The 17,682-nt window shown below is 32.0% G+C and overlaps 1 protein-coding gene across 2 annotated transcripts; it reads left to right on the forward strand.

Moving 5' to 3' along the window:
• The first annotated feature begins 3,516 nt into the window (after positions 1-3,516).
• Positions 3,517-16,950, forward strand: LOC138932111 (uncharacterized). Of its 2 annotated transcripts, XM_070293691.1 has the most exons (3): positions 3,517-4,233; positions 5,720-5,794; positions 10,974-16,950. In XM_070293691.1, exons 1-3 carry the CDS (start codon positions 4,126-4,128, stop codon positions 11,265-11,267), a joined length of 477 nt encoding a protein of 158 aa, XP_070149792.1. In that variant the 5' UTR covers positions 3,517-4,125; the 3' UTR covers positions 11,268-16,950. The 2 variants fall into 2 exon arrangements, with proteins under 2 accessions (XP_070149792.1, XP_070149793.1); XM_070293692.1 differs by lacking the exon at positions 5,720-5,794 and having other exon boundaries at positions 3,519-4,233.
• The last annotated feature ends 732 nt before the right edge of the window (positions 16,951-17,682 follow it).

Raw genomic sequence — 17,682 nt, forward strand, 5'->3', positions numbered from 1 at the left:
TTACTAAAAAGGTGCGCACGCTTTCTCGTTTCTTTGCGTTACATCGGTAACTAGGAAACACTTAAGTAGCAAGGGACGGTCTTCGGAGTAACTTTGCCTTGGGGAAAAATCGATATAGAGGGGTTGAATGCATCTCATGTACTCATTTCTCACATAAGCCATGTCTCAGCGAGTGTAAATATCATGAGACTGCTCTTTATAAAATTTTTACAATTCTTATAATATTTTTATAATTCACTAACGATATGACGAGTTGCATCCAATAATAAAACATATTAAAAAGAGAATTAATGTAAATGATATATTTATTATATGATAAAAAAATCTTTCACTCAGAGATAAGAAATAACGTAATGAAAATAAGAGAATACATATGAAATTGCGCTCTGACGGATTCTAAAATTTGTAACAAGAATTATCACATTAGTTTCCTCTTATATAAATATATTTTTTCTAAGAAATAAAGATAAAATATATTTATATATTGAAATTTTAGGAACATTTTGTAACAGAATAAATAATGACTCTTTCTCTATCCCATTAAGATTTTTTACGATAGACAATGTAAATTGTTTTACACTATAATTTTCATAAAACGAGAAAATCTATGCTAGAATTTATTACACCATTTTTAATAATTAATCTAAGTATTTGATATTTATTATATTTTTCAAGATCTATATAAGCAATATTTCATTCTTCGAATAAGTGTATTTTGCATGTTCCATTTAAGAGAGGGCTCATTGCTAGATTATAACAGCAATATGATTCTCTTTTAAAAATCATTGCGTAATGTTTGCAATACGAATATAGAAATTAAAAGTTTGTCCTTTTGTATCTTAATATATTATCAGATCATGATATTTTCCGCCCGCAAATGTCGCAAGTATATTTTTCTAAAAAATAAAAGAAATAAATTATTAAAAAATTATTATATATATATATATAGTATCATCGTTTTTATTACATATATATGTACATATATATGTAATAAAAATGATGTCTGCTGTATCTGGAAAAATAGCAGATGATTGAAAATATTATAAATTAATAAAATTTACGTTGCATAAATGTCGCGCGATTACATTAATTTTATCGAATGTATCTCATTTGTTCTTATCAACGATCGATAATGCGAATTGTATTAACGATTGATAAAGTTGCGAGATCGACATATGATAATATTTTTCTGGATAATAATTTTTCTAATGATTTATATTACATATTATTTATATTATTATTGTTATTATTATTATTATTATTAATATTCTATTAATACTGTATTCGCGCATAGTATATACATATACGATAAACGAGCTATAGGCTATAGTATCAGGAAGAAAGAGTACATGGAATATTGATTTCCTATTTGTTTTATATATATTGTCAAAGGAATATATTTTTTTAAGTTTTGGTGAATTTTCAAATGACTATAAAACCATTTGTGATATGCAACAAAATACATATATATGCGCAAAAATATATCAAAACGTCATAATTCGATGTAAAATTTTAATAATATTTTCATTCGCAAGATATAAATGAGCAGAACCCTAAAATCCGAATGATATTTTTAGTCTTTTGTAATTATTCACTTTTATGCGATATTGACATTGTCTGCAAGGCGTTTTCTTGAAGAATTTTAAGCATAAACATTTTTTTATTTCATGAAGTGTTTTTGATATTATTAGATTTATTTATATTAATTTATACTAAGAAGATTTATTATTAATTATTGAAACATGAAATGTTTTAGAATGAATATATGCTTCTAATGTATAAGAATACTTTTACAACGATTAATTTGTTATTGGTATAGATACTCTTCTCGAACGTTTAATTAATTCATTTAATTAAATTGGGGAAATTAATTTTGTCAGCGGCTTGTAATGAGATGCAAATCATTAATTAATGTATGTATAATATTATCCATGTGTTATATACAGCATCTTGCATTTGCAAGAACAATAAAATATTTCTAGTTCGCTCAAGATCGATCTTAAATAAATTCGTGCATTTTTATTGTGCATTGGATCGAAAAAAGATCATAGTTATTGATAACGATTTACTTTAAAAGAGTTTGTTTAAATTCTTTTAATCATCTTTTTTTATACTCGTATATTTGTAATAGATTAAAAAAAAAGAAAAATTAATTCTCTTCCTATTTATACAAGTAAAAACTTGCTTTTAATTTATCACGATTTTTTGTTTCCTGTTTATTGTATTTATATCTGAAATATATATCTAAAAATTTAAGTGTAAAATATTTTATTAATTTTAAATCTAATTTCAAATGTATATAGATTTAAAAAAATGTGTGTGTTATTATATAACTGTTAACGAGTTAAATTACAATTCGTGCATCTCGCTCTAACCAAATTCTTACGTGTTTGTTCATCACATATTATTAATAAATATATCGCTTTTCTATACTATTGATTTAAATATGTAATATATATATTTAATTTATATATTTTGTCTCCGTTCTGAAATGTTACACATCATAATTTTATAATCACTGTATAATTTTGTCAATCATGCTAGTTGTTTTATATATACATTCAACAATCTCATGTAATTTAATTTCAGTTTTTAAGGATGTTAATTGTTATACTATTTGTTTCACGCTTTCCATCGATTTCTGTTTTAAAGATCCTTTTACACAACTTATTGTAAGATATTAACGAACGTTTTTTCTTTTTTGTCTATTTACATTACTGAAATTGATATTATTTGTTTATCTCAGAAAGGATTAATGCAGGATTTTATATGTATGTGTGTTGCGTATGTATGGAGCGCGACAACAATTTGACAGAACCCTTTCAGAACCCTTATCCTAACATAGATGAATTTGATAGAGCTTCTTTACAACCATGTTCAACATCAAGAATTAAATTATTTCATCGAATATTACATCTTAAGAATATATAATTACAGTTTTAATAATTTATATAATAGCGCATTTTCTCTATCTATCACTCTCAAGTAAAATATAAGAACAACATTTATAGTGTTTTTAATTCAATTTTGAAATAGAATAGGCACAATTTATATATTTTCACAAATCTATTTAAGTAAGAAATTTTTTTATTTAATAATAAAAATTTATAGAGAAAAAAGAGAATAAAAAGTACGATCGTGCGGCAAATATTTGGCTTAAAGAACTTTAATTACGAAATGGTTAAGAGAAATTAAAGTTCGTCATTAATGATCAATTGACGCGTATTCAAGGAGTGTCGGTAATCGTCACTTCTCGCTCTATATCGGCTCCGGGGATTCAGATCCCGGATATTTAATGAATCTATATCTGTGCCGCGTACACTCCAGTACGCCTATACGAGACGATAGAGCGCCGCCAAAAATTCAATCCGAAACGTCACGCTGCTGTGTGTATCAACATTGAAAAATCAATGGTAACCCGTGACGTAGGTGTCCCGCCTCAATGACGGCCAATGAGTGTGCGAGCCTATCCCCTCCGTCCGTTCGCGAGATGTCGCTTATTCGAACGTAGACCGGCGTGCTCATTCTGCAGCGAACTGCCGCATCGAACAGACGTGAGTTCTGAATAGTTGTCAAAAAGACGACGAGACGTAATTAAAGGAAAATTACATATCGAGCGAAATATAACAAGGCGAGCGCATCTCAGGAACGCACTTGTGAAAGCGCGACGTGTATGCAGTTTTCCAGCCGACATTAGCCAGCCGGACGCAGCGATTGTCATCGAGCCCGATTGTCATTTGTCATAGCAGATCGAGCGATACGTTATCAACGCGACGTCAAGGCGCCAGCACGCGAAACGATATCAACGATTGATTTCTCGGCAGATTGACGTGCAAATTAGAATTTGCGGCGAGCTAGATCGTAACGAGAACTCGGGGAGAAAACCATCGATAGAAGTATCGACAGTTGTTGAGACAGTGAGGATTATTTCTTTTTAACGCAGCGAGGTGTCTCGTGCGTGTTGAACTTTCTAGAACCGCTACGAGAGCGATAAGGAGAACAAGCGTGAGGAAGAGAGACAAGAGGGTAGCTCGAACCGACGACGTGTGAGACGGAGACGGGAATAGTGAGCGCGAAGAGTCGAGTCGACGAAAGAGACAGAGTGTACGCACACCGGTGAACGAGATGGCGTTTATGATGCCCGTGATGAAAAACGAATGGGACATTTACAAGACTAATCGCAGCCGGCGCTCGTCCGAGTGTTCGAATCCGCAGGCCTGCCGTAGCAGAAAGGTGAGTTCCTAATAGAAAAAGATATCTTTATTACGCGTGTGCTATAGGACAGTGTTTTTATAACCCGAATAATGTTCTCTTGGTCGATATCATGTTGATGAACTCAAATTAAAAACACATGTATATATTTACAGCTTATATACTTTCTTTACGTTCTTAAAATGATTCTTTTTTTCATATTTGTAAAATAAAAAACAAATAAAAATTTATCAATATATTAAAATGTATAACTAAATATATAATACAAGTTAAATTCTGTTTTTTTTGAAATATATATATATATATATATATATATATTTGCTAAGAATATAAAAATTATTTATACAACACTACTATTTCGTAGAGCATTAGTTAAAAAACGCTGTTCTAGAGTAACATGTAATATTTTTTTTTCTGCGAACTTTAAATGAAAACATATATACTATATGTATATAATGTAGTGAACACATAGCGATATATTTTATAGATGGTATTTAAGAGAATAAATGCTAGAGAGAGAGAGAGAGAGAGAGAGAGAGAGAGAGAGAGAGAGAGAGAGAGAGAGAGAGAGAGAGAGAGAGAGAGAGAATATATAATGACTTTCGATATAAAGAAAATGAAATGACAAATATATTAATAGGAAAAAAAGTAAGATGGAGAGGAAAAAGAAAGGAAAGATTTTGATTTAAAGATATCGAGACAAATTTCTATAGTCTATGCACGATCTTTTTATTATGATGGTCGCGTTTGCAAGAGCTTAATTTCTTCATTTTTATCATACGAACTTTAGTTGCATATCGTGACGATATTAAATTTCCAAAAATCGAATGTTTATATACATTAATTTTTACGCGCGATTATATATTTTGACATATAAAATTTTAAATATACGTTTTTCTGGGACAATTTTAATTTGAAAAATAATATATATAATATAGCGAATTCGAATATGTAAGTATAGAGGAACTATATATATTTATATCGACAGCGTGACCAATTCCTAGCGACGTAATTGCGCTTCTCTCTCTATTGTTTAAATATTTCATTATTTACTAAGCTACTTATTGAGAATAATAAAGGAGAACAATTTTTGGTTTACAACAGAAATGTTATAAAAATTCTAATTGTCAGCCTTTATACATCATTCTTAAGATGCGATCGGAAAAATCGGTGTCTTTTAACAATGCTGGCGCCGACCGCTTGATGCGTCATTCGCGCATTGTATCGCGCATATTACTAGCGCAAAAACATAAAAATTTATGCCAGTATGGAAAATAACGTTTTCTTATACATTTAAGGAAAAATGTGTTTGCGCGTATTTTGCCGAACGCGTATTTTACGCATCGTATGAGATTACGGATCGACGCGTTGACAGAATCGCGAAGGAGTGCACGTATTGCGTGCGAAACCTGTGATTGATGATCGTCAATCGAAATCGTTGTTCAAAAAGACAATGAAGATGAAAATCGAGGAAGAGTGCCGCACTGCATACATAATTTTTTCGCAGGTCTGGCGAACTAGCAGGCACGATCGTCTTGCGAAGTGCGATACATCCGATCACCTTTCTGTCTCGATTCTTATGGTAATTGGCCAGCCTAGCTTTGCGCGATCTTCCCGCTTGTACGAGGTGTTTATATTGAAAACGGATTCTTGTCACATTACCTAACTATTAGAAAAATAAAGTAATGAATTATTAATCGAGAGAGATAAAATAGCTTTAAAAAAAATTTTTTAATTTGTCCTTCTTTCGAAATAAACGTCTCAACTTTTATACCTCCAAACCTTAAATACCTCCATATCAGTGTCCACGCTTACGAGTTTTTAAAATGCTACTTTTATCGTTGCAATATATGTATTATTAATTTTTAAAATTAATATTATTAATTTTTAAAAATATTTCATTCATTAAAATAAAAGAGAGAAAGAGACAGATAATAATTACAGAAATGTGAAACTATATTATTCTATTTATATACAAGTCCACGAGCGACCTTTTTGGAGTTGTGAAAGTTATATAAGTCTTCTGTGATTAAAGATTCAAACTTTATTATTTCTTAATTGTTTTAATCAGAATATTTTGCTTTTTTCTGGGAAAAAAAAAATTTTTTTTGTTGTTGTGTATATTTAATATGACTGTATACACACGCATAATGTCTTGTTATAATAACAAAAGGATAAATTCTTTTCGCTATTTCAATGTGCCGTTTATAAATATATTGGTGGATATACATAAGTCTATTAAGTTTTATAAAAGGAAAGAAAATCAACAGCAATATGATTTTATTTTAATATGAGATTTCACAAAGTTAAAAATTAGTTATCAAAATATTAATTATAATTATATTTTGATTTGTTGTTATTAAAGTAAATTTAAGTTTTGTCATATTGAGATTTTAGTGCATAATTAAATTTTTGAAAAATAATAAAACTCAAACTCATATCATTAATGGCATAAATATATGTTATGGAATCTCATTTTTTACTGACATCTTGTATATATAAAATCTTTTTTTATAGTATTGATCAAATTTGTCTTAACACTTCTTACTACCCTTTTGTGATGTGTACTTTCCCATGAATTTTTTAATGGCGGTTCTTATACCTCTCCGTTTTATAACTCTGTTTTTTTTGTGTGTATTGTTTTCAAATAAAAAAAATTTCTTTTCTATATCAATATTATCGATAAGAACACAATTTGACGTGTGAAAAATCAATTTTTGATTGCGTAATATCCCAAAATTAAAATTTTATTTATTTGAAACTTATTCCATGAAATGAGTGAAAAATAAACTTTTGTTACCTATATATACTTGTGAAGTTTAATATGCGAGAAGCATATTAAACTTCACAAGCAAGGTATATCGTTTTTTGTCTGCTGACGCTCGCAAATGAAAAATAATTCTAAAAAAGTTGGATTCTCGCGAAATCATTGCCATAAAAGATCATCTAACTACACTGAAACCGGTTTTCTTTAAACGTCGCTAAATGCTCGGTAAAACTGTTTGCAGACGCTAAATAAGCATAGTCAATGATGGATGATGATCGGAATCACATGTCTTACGGATAAATATACGCTGGTCACGAGTTTATTTTTATCGCGACGAAAGCAGTTACGCGCATAATGCCCAATTGCAAATGGCATACGGCATTTATCTCGTAAATGTTATTGCAAATATTATATTGCCGAATGATATTATGACCTTGATTTTCATATTTATCACTTACGTGTAATTTAAAGAAATGTACAGTAACGACGACAGAAAATAAAAATTACGATATTAATTAATAAAAGCAATATATGATTTTTATAATACGATTGATTTAGTATTCGGGGTTAAATAATAGTGACATATTATAATAATATTGTCACATTACTTTTTCACATCGTATTTCCATAGTAAAAAAATCCTTATGCAAATGTTTTATACACTATTTTTATTATTTTTATTATTTTTGTTACATCTCGTATACATTTGACGGATATATTTGTTCTGAAATAAAAATTTCATAGGATATAAAGCATAATTTATGGAATATATAAGAAATTGATTAGATGTAATAATAATAATAGATATATGATGATACTTATTATGAATCATGCTTTGCGATATAAATTTAATGCGAAATATATCTGTAATGTTACAAAAATTGAAAGATTGTAACAGTTGTTTTGAAATTTATGCGAGAGGTAAAAAGATTTCGTCAAATTATTTCTAACAAAAAGATATCGCTGAAGGTCTAGGATACTCTGTGCACGCAAGGCACTTGTGACTTGTGACGTGAGATTGCGTAAGCTTTGGTTGTCAGTTTCGCGGTGTATGTATCGTGCGGTGAAACTCGTACGGATTCTTCTTCGTCAAAATTTCGCGTTATCTGTTGTTTCATATAATCGCAGTTAATCCAATTAGTATTTAGGTATCACGTATTATTCTAATCTCGCTTACAATTTAATTTTTCGGATGTCCGATTATATCAATGCTGATATATTAAGTCATTTGTATTTCTTATGTCCATAATTTATTTTCTTATTTACTTATCAAGAAAAAAATCTCGTCTTTTTTAAATTTTATAATTATCAAATAAGTTAGGAATATTTGGAGATAATTTTTGATTAAAGTCCATCATTGTGTGTGTGTGTGTGTGTGTGTGTACGTGCGCGTTAACGTCCATGTATGAATGGGGTGAGTAAGATATATGAAATAAGTTGATTGCGAGAGCATTAATTTTTATTTTTTTTAATTTTAAATAATTTTATTCGTATTACGGTGAATTCTCATAAAAAAATAAATCGAGGTCGTGGACGATATACGAGCTTAAGACGAGCATAAATATTATTATTAATTTCCTAATCTTCAAAGTTATGAAAATTTATAAATTTTTGATTTATTTTTCCAAAAAGGATTATATTCTTGCCAGTTATATCATGATGTCGCGATACATTCTACATATTTTAAAGTATCTATCAATTACTCTTAAGAGAGAATTAGATAAGCAAGATATTAGCTATTAATAACAGAAATGAAATTGGAATATTTATTCATTGCATATAGTTGATATAAAATTCAGTGTATCACGAACTTCGAACAAATAAACAAGCAAACATGTTTTGAATATCTGTTCTTGAACTTGCACGACGATAGCACTATCAATTAATCGATCGTGGATGACGTTCCTATTTTCAATACTTCTATTATTATCTTGTGTAACGCATCAATAAGAGGCTCTTTATAAATACGAGCGTTTCTATAGAGGATAGGTGAAATTAAATGAGAAACATTTATAGGCAATAAACACCACAGTTTGTCTTATATCAGTTCATGCGTCGCGTATCGTTTGAGACATATGGATTATGTAACTATATGATGGGGAAATCGAAATATAAATTCATTTGATGTTGAAACTACACGCGGAGGCAATTTGAAGCAACGAACATTGTATCTAGAGAAAAAAAGCTATATATTAAGAATTTCAGATAATTTATAATATATTGTGCAATATTCTAGTATAAATAATTTTTATACTTTATTTTAATTAAAACTTTAAAGTCTTTTTATATTAAAAATTAGAAGATTTTATTAATATTAAAAAACTTACACTCAATTAATAATATATAATTAATCAATTTTGTAAGCATACGGTTAGAAAATATAAAATTTTAAATTGCAAAAATTAAATGAAGAATTTTTTAGAACGCATAATTAATTTTGTATCACAATATAAGGATATAAACAGATATTTTCTCATATTTTATATGACAAATTATGCATAAACTAAATAAAAAAACTGGTTTAATTGAACAATTTTTGATATTATAATTAAAATTTCAAATCGCTTAATATAAATTGCTTAATAAATTGATAGCGATAGATCTGTTTGAGAAACTTTGCGTAGCTTGTGTATCATGTTGTGTCGTCGTAATATGATCGTAATGTCATTATATATTTGTAAAAAGAGGAAAGCATTAGTTACAGATGAAAACAGATATGGCTTAATCGGCCACCTACGTTTTCTATTGCGATATATGATAATACGAGCACGTGATTCGATGTATTTGTGCGTGAAAAAGAGCGCGCGCATCATACACGTGATATATGACATCTTTTTGACTTATACTCTGTATTGAATAATGCGGGATGAATCAATTCTCGTTGAAAGTAAACGTATGCGAATACAATATTTTATTAATCAATTAGTCAGATATTGAATTTGAGGAGGCCTGTATGAAGAAATGAGACATACATGTTTTTTTCACGAATTAATTGCGCAATCGTTAGAGTGCCGTTATGGATCCACTACTCAGATTCTTTCATTTAATTTTGGTTTAAATATATTGGGAGGGGGAGTAATAAAAATAATTGCAGAAATAATTATTACACAAATATGTAATTAAATTCTTTATGTATTAAATTAATTGATATGGAATTCATATGGAAAGATTAGAAAGATATCTTTCAAGATCCGGTTTATCGAGAGGCAAACTAGCAATGTCGATCACTTGACTGAGACATATCATTGCAATGTATAGTATTTAAAAGGTACGCGATCGTGATCAGGAGAAAAGAGAAAACGAAAAGAGTACCGGTTGATTAGAAAAATTAGATTTCTGCCTTGTTACTCGCGCGTGTCAAAGTAATTTCGCAAACGTAATTCATATTTGAATCGCTGCAGCTTTCACCGTTCGTGTTTCGAGCAGAAAGAAAAAACGCGGGATTTTGCAGATGCGGTTGTTACAGAGAGGATGATTGCGCTTCATCGTGATATCCCGATGAATATTAAACGGAACTTGGATGAAAGCTGACGGATTTGAAAGGCAGATCGCGCGATTAAAAAAGACTATTTGTAAAGCAATGATGATGATGATGATGATGATGGAAAAATTTTCTTAGCAAAGATTTGTTAATTGTGGTTCATACTTCATTATTACACGTTGATAAATAATGCCTCTTGAAAGCCGACAATAATATAATTGTTAAAATATTGTGTATATATATATAAAATAATATATAAAATATATATAATATATAAAATAATTATATATATAATAATCCTGGAATTTGGCAAATATATTGTATGTACATTTAGTATATATTTAATATTTTAATAAGTAATTATTATTTTTTCAAGTTATATATATATGTAGAGGGAGAAGTATATGTATTAATCAGTAAAAGTTGGTGATGGTATTCTTATGGGAAAATTCCATCTAAGGAAATGTCCCTTCGTGTTTTTCAACTCGGCATGTCTCCCTTTTCTGTTCACAGGTGTCCGAATGTTCCAAGTCGGAGGGTCCGTCGTTGTCGACCTCCCCCGGCTCCGATTTCCTGACCTCGCCGGCGCATCGGTCCGTACCGTTGACCTCGCGTCATTTCTCAAGGACGTCTTCGAGGGCGTCTCAAAGTTCCTTGCAGAGTCCAAGCAAAAGCACGAGCACGTCGCCGCCCAAGACTGGCAGTTCGAACTCCCTCAACAAGTTCCATAACCGATTGGTCGACAAGTTGAAGCGCTCGCTGAAGAAGGCGGAGGACTGCGCAGAAGATCAGCGAAATCTATCGTGAAACAGTCATGGGGTTTTGGGCCGGCCACCCGTATCCGGCTCGAAACCAATTGAGATCCGACGCACTTCGGCACCCGCTACCATATCCGAAGTGAGTAGCAACGTGGCGGCACGCTCGTGTCCGGATCCACCTTCAGCTTGGTAAAGAAGTAAGAAAGGAGAGAAAGAGAAAGATGATGATAGAGAGGGATGGGGGGAGAGCGACAGCAGCAAAAAATATATGTATTAGAGAGGAAGAGATCGAGAGAGAGAGAGAGAGAGAGAGAGAGAGAGAGAGAGAGGAAGAATGCATATATGAGAATGAGAAGATCAACGGGGGAAAAGAAAGGAAGAAGAAGAGCAAAGAAATCAACTTTCGCCCGTCGCATGTTTACCTCGAGTATGTTTGAAAGCGAGTGCATACGAGTTTGTTAGTCCAGCACAAACAAGAAACAAGAAGAAGAAGGAAGGGTACAACAATCCTCGAGTTGTTATTTTCGATCCGCTGGATGTCGATGGTCAAGGATTCACGCGGATCAAAAGATATCTCGATAAAGCGATCGAACGATAGGAGGAGCCTCGATGAACACTTGAGATGATGAAAAGAGATGTTGATTGCAACGCTTTCAAAATAATAGCCGTTTGCGCGACAACTTCGATACATGGGGAATGAAGAATATCGATAAACTAACAGAAGAATGCACGAAGATCCGATACAATTTTCCTGATTGAACCTGAGAATCTGATCAAGATAAAGGAGAGGAAATGGTAGACGAAGAAGAGATAGAAACCCTGAAAGATTCGCAGTTTACAACAGATCGATGAATGAAGAATCGAATTTCTCGCGGCAGAGGTTTCGGAGATGACTAATGATCATTAGCGAATGAAGGATAATCGTTGGTGCAGCGGCAGCGCAAAAGAAGTAAGGTATATAACAAACAAATGTCTATCGAGATTATGTATCGAGATTGCGCGTCGCGAATATTTCATTAAATATTGCAGGCTCGTCGTCAGTCGGTTACAAAATAATCACTTGCGTTGTCAGACCTAATAGCTAAGTTCCTTCATTGCGCACGAGATCGTGCGCATAGCGTTCTATATGTTGTTCTCTTCTTAACATAAAACAAAACGAAGAAAGAAAGGAAGACATTTAGCGGGCGCGAAGGAATTTCCCGTTTCCGTGAGAAGATTGCTTGGTCGATGCCATGCGACCATATCTATCCGTGCAGATAATATCTAAGAGATATTGTAAAGATATCCGAAAGATGCTTTAAACAAATGTGTGAAAATCGTTCCTTTAAACATTCTTTTAAACGTTCTTATCTTTTAGATGTCTTTCAAATATCTTTTAGATATTTGTTGAGAACAATCGATGCGTTTTTGATTTCTTCACCAAATTATTTCATGTTAATCGTGGAAGCAGATCGTAAATCTCTCCATTCTTGATACCCAATTAACTTTCTCGCAATCTAGACTGAAAAACGTTCTTTAATCAGTAAAGTCATGTAAAACCGTTTAAAAATAGAAGCTCGTATTCTCAGCGCGCTAAATATGGCTCTTCAATTGTGAGTACGTTATTTATTTGTTTAATACAAAGAGTTTTTCACGGTGTATAATGAGAGTAGAGTCGATGTCAAATGCGCGATGGGAATACGGGTGAAAATATGAAGAGAGAGAAAGAGTAGCTAGCGTAAAAAGAATCGCGAATATATTCTTGTTTTTATCGTGATATTAAACTGAGAACAATAGTAAGGCTCGCCTGTTGTTCGAGTTTACGTGCCGGAAAGAGCAGTTTCTCGCCTTTGCGGGATATCGGGTCGCGTAGGAAAAAGAACCGTGTATATATGCGTGTGCTGCGAAATGGTTTAGAGAGGCGAATTGAACGTGCACGCGTATACTCTTCGAATCAGATCACGTACGAAGCCTAAGAGAAGCGCTTATTTTCCCATATATATCCCGTGTTATTCGTCGCAAGATTAGTTGTACTTAAAATTATTCGCATAAGCATATTTGCTCTATACGGATTATTTTTCTCGCGTGCTCACTTTCTATATGAAGAAAATCTCCGCCGGAAATCGCGCCAAGATAACACGAATTGCAACGCACAGCGTGTTTTGCGTAGAATAACTAATGCATCAAATAACATGCATCGACATAGGATATTAATGATTCCTATTCGATGAAAAAAAAAGAAAAAAAAACAACCAACCTAATACAAATCTTAATGTGTAAAAAGACTTAAAAGTCATAAATCTGGAAATGTGTAAACTGAAAATAATTTGAAAGGTCGAATGAAATTAAGCGATATTTTAATATAAACTTGTTTATAAATATTTTTTTATAAAGAGAATAGCATTAACTTTTTGCGATTTTGTTTCAAGAGAATAAGAAACGTGTTTAAATCATTCGCTATTATTGACGCATCGTCTCTAAACGACATTGCTAATTGCTCTACCCTTTGTGGCGTACGATAGTAGTGCTAATGTACGCGACAGAGGTCTATGTAGGGAAGCATGACAGATACATCCGGTACCATTAAAGCATTCTGCGATGTACACGCGTTGCCTTGTACACGAAAGGCGCCATATCGTTCCGGAGATTCTCTTAGATCATGGCACTCGAGGTGAACCGAATGTAGATTTTAAAATGAATCGCATTTATATAATATATCACACATCGAAGATGTAACAACGTTTCTCCCGAGGTATACCTCGTGCACGAGTTATTTGTATTTGTTGTTTCGCGTCGCCGCTCTACAAGCGCTTGTTAATTTTTTCATGTAATATATATACATATAGTGTATTGTTTCGTTAAAAATATCGAGTCGATTGGGCAGAAAAAGATGCGGGGGAATCGCACACATGTGCGAAGGATATCGAGTGTTAAAAGAAAAGAACGCTACTTTCGTCATAAAAATTTTCTCTCTTCTGTACTGATTAATTAAATACATAAAATATTTCGGTTTAGATATATAATTCAAGTTTCTAATATGCAGAAATAATTAGATTGTGCTTTCTAAATCATATAACTCGTTACGATATGAAAAGGAGAGAAATATTTATTAAATTGATGTGCGTGTTAGCACATAATATCTTTTCTATTATACAATAATTAATAATAATTATTTCCAGATAAATAAAAATTGAATTGTTAAATTTCCAAACAATCCATTATATAAATTTCAATTAAAGTGCGTAACGATCCTTTAAATAATTAGACGATAAAACCCCATGCTTATTCTTATAACACTCGACTCTTCGCGTCCGTTTACAGTTGTTCTGGTTTACGGCAAAAGATATGTTTAGCACGCTTTCTTTCTATCGGTTGCGTATGTCGGAGATTACGAACTGGGAGCAATTAAGTGATGCCGCATGTAATTCTGTGATACCGTATAAGCTATAAGGTAGAATTACTCTGCAACGACTAACGGATTAGAGGGGAGACGATTATGGTATTATAGTTAGGACGAGATTCGTACGAACGCTTCGATTCTTCGTCGATTGCAAACCCGCGTTATTTGAAAACCGAAATGACAAATTTCTTCTCGATTGGGCTGAATAACACGAGGGAGCTTCAGCATGAAAGAGAGCTCCGATAATTCTTTTTTTTTTTTTTCCTGAAAAGAGGAAAACGCTACTTTTGGAATTTTTCAAGAAAGATAAAATTCTGACGCACGAGCATTTGAAGTCGTTTACGTCCGTCTTAACGTGTACATAATTTTAAGAGTCTGAGAAAGATAACACTCCGAAAGCGTTTATCGATTATTTCGAGAGAAAATAATACAACGAAAGCTATTTATTTTCCATTAAAATGGCGAACACTTTTTGGAAATGTAATTTACTCTCGGCGTGGAAACCGATTTAATCCGATTTAATATCTCTTACAAGAAGTAAAATATTTCTTCTTTCTCGAGTTTGTGCTATAATTCATGCAAAAATGAATCAACATACGTCGATTCGCGCTTTCGGATTCACCACATCAGATTTAAAAGAATGCTTAGTTGATAGATATCGCGCGGAAAATTTTGAAAATTCAAGTAGCTCAATCTGCATTTCTCTCTTCGGGTGCAGATGGCAGGGGGACGAAGATAAGGGAAGGAGAAAGAGAGCGAGACAGAAAAACCGTAAGAAAGAGAGACAGGATTGTTTACGAACATCAGTTAGTGAGGGATAAAATAGATTCGAAATTATTTTGTATATTGAGATGCATACCGGATAATTTCCAAAAGTTGCCGCTTTATGTAAGACTGCTTTAGTGAAACAAGAAAAAAAGAAACACAAACAAAAAGTATAAATATCAATATAAGATGACTTATAGGACGCCGTGGTGCTGAACGGAGCATTGGGACACGCGATGTTCGATGGGCTCGTATTAAAAATTTTATCAGTACAATATATTGCAGATATACGTATATCATATTATACACATATATATATGATAGTTCTTTTTACAAAAAAATATATTTCTCTGTCAAGAGAAGCTTTTGTAATGTTATGCAAGTTTTCGCGCAACAAGTTTAAAAGCTGCTATTTTTAGATTGAAAGTTTTTTGATATTTGAATTTATTGTCATAAATTTGATAATTAATTAATTTAATTGTTTGAATATCTTTTAGATATACGAGCAATTGATATATATATATATATATATTTTTTTTATTCTCTCTTTCTCCATTCAGACATTTAGTATCTTATTTCTTTTGTGAGTTCACGCGTGGTACTGCCCTTAGCGCGAACTTGGGCATCACGACCCAAATCGTGCGTGCGTCCCAAGGTTTCGCCGGTTGATTCGTACTGATTAGAAAAATGGTGTTATTAGAGTTTAGAGATTGATGAAATATAATACATCTATTTATTACGGCGGCCTCGGACCGCGGAGTAAACGTGGATTGGGATCTTTCTTCAATAAGATTATCGAATTTCACATTAAATGTCTATCGCATTGATCTTTATCTTTTTTCTAGGAATATAAATACGTAGGTAAAGAGAAATAATTCCGTTTAACATGGCGCAATCTCTCGATCCACTTTCATTCTACGGTCGCAATGCGATTACAAAGCTGTACACGCGTGCAGATATATATGTATACACATATGGTAAAAATATATATGTATGCATATATACGCGTAATATGTACATATTATTTATTACGCGACGACTTGACTATTTTTTGTATTACTACTAAAGTTTTATGATTATATTTGTTATACCTCACTCGGGACATTTTGAGCGGATTTTTAGCGCGTGTTTGAGGAGAAGCGTCACGACTTTTGCGAATTTACACAGCGGGAATTATTTTTCCGCATCTCCTTTTTTTTTTTTTTTTGTAGCGACTAGTACGCGCATCAATTTTTTCAACATGGATATTAAAATTACCGTAAATCGCATACGAAGGTTATAATGTACTCTTGATAATGCGCAGTGTATACGACTACGGAAGAAGACTATTAATTCATTTTATCATCGTTAATGCGACAATAAAATTTAAATAATTTACAGATTTTTATTTGTTTCTAAAATATATCATTAAAAGATTAATCTAGACTCTCTGAAAAAAATTTATCTTGCAAAAGTTGTACTTGTTGGACGAAGACCCGGCATCGTCGTCGATTGCTCAAGTACTTTCTCCTCACTCACGACGATTGAATATCACTGCCAAAAGCCCAAGATTATAATAAAGTAATTAAAAAAAAAAAAAAAAAAAAAAGAGTAGCGTAACGGCGTGGCCCGATCGGATCCTGCATTTTACACGTTCGGTCGCGCCGTCTCATCTGTTCTGCCCTTTGTTTACATACATTTGTGTCTCTCCGGTTTATATATGAATATATTTATTTCTCGACGGATAGCGACTTACGTTGTTAAAAGAATCGTATCGTACCGTTCGCTTTTTTTTCTTGTGATTTTAGCGCCGATGACGATACCAATTCTCGCCAGTGATTAATTATAAACTCTTATAAAATTTATATTTTCTTCGAGTTTTTCTTCGATACGTAGAAAAGAAGATTGTAGAATAAGGTGAACAGTACAAAGAGTGACCTTTTAAATATAAGTTAACGTTTAGGAAGCCATAGTTCTGGCACTTTTTTCTTCAAGGAGATAAAAATGTTAGAAAAAAATCTGCGTGCAATAAGCTTTTTATAAATGCTTATAGAATACAGGATTTATATAGCGACGGACTCTACAATATATGCTTGACTTATATACTTTTATAAGTACATTTATGTATAAACCGATCATAAATTAAAACTCGATTATTACTTATTGATATAAAAAAATCCTATTTTATTGATTTTTTATTATTAAAACATGCTGTTTCATGAAAGTTTTTTTATAGAATATTCCTGTGTTTTTATATGTGCTATTATGTTGATACCCACAATTAATTTTTTTGTCATATGCGATAAATGATAATTATGTATGCCATTTGCATTTTTAATGT

This window comes from Polyergus mexicanus, unplaced genomic scaffold, assembly GCF_030449975.1.
Source record: "Polyergus mexicanus isolate NDT 795.1 unplaced genomic scaffold, iyPolMexi1.0 SCAF_3, whole genome shotgun sequence".
NCBI classification, from domain to species: domain Eukaryota; kingdom Metazoa; phylum Arthropoda; class Insecta; order Hymenoptera; family Formicidae; genus Polyergus; species Polyergus mexicanus.

What these genes read in the sequence shown, in the direction of transcription:
- LOC138932111 (XM_070293691.1), top strand. Translation starts at nt 4,126, where the DNA reads ATGGCGTTTATGATGCCCGTGATGAAAAACGAATGGGACATTTACAAG. An exon ending in AGGCCTGCCGTAGCAGAAAG is followed by an intron (nt 4,234 to 5,719) that starts GTGAGTTCCTAA and finishes ATTTTTTCGCAG; the next exon opens with GTCTGGCGAACTAGCAGGCA. An exon ending in TTTCTGTCTCGATTCTTATG is followed by an intron (nt 5,795 to 10,973) that starts GTAATTGGCCAG and finishes TTCTGTTCACAG; the next exon opens with GTGTCCGAATGTTCCAAGTC.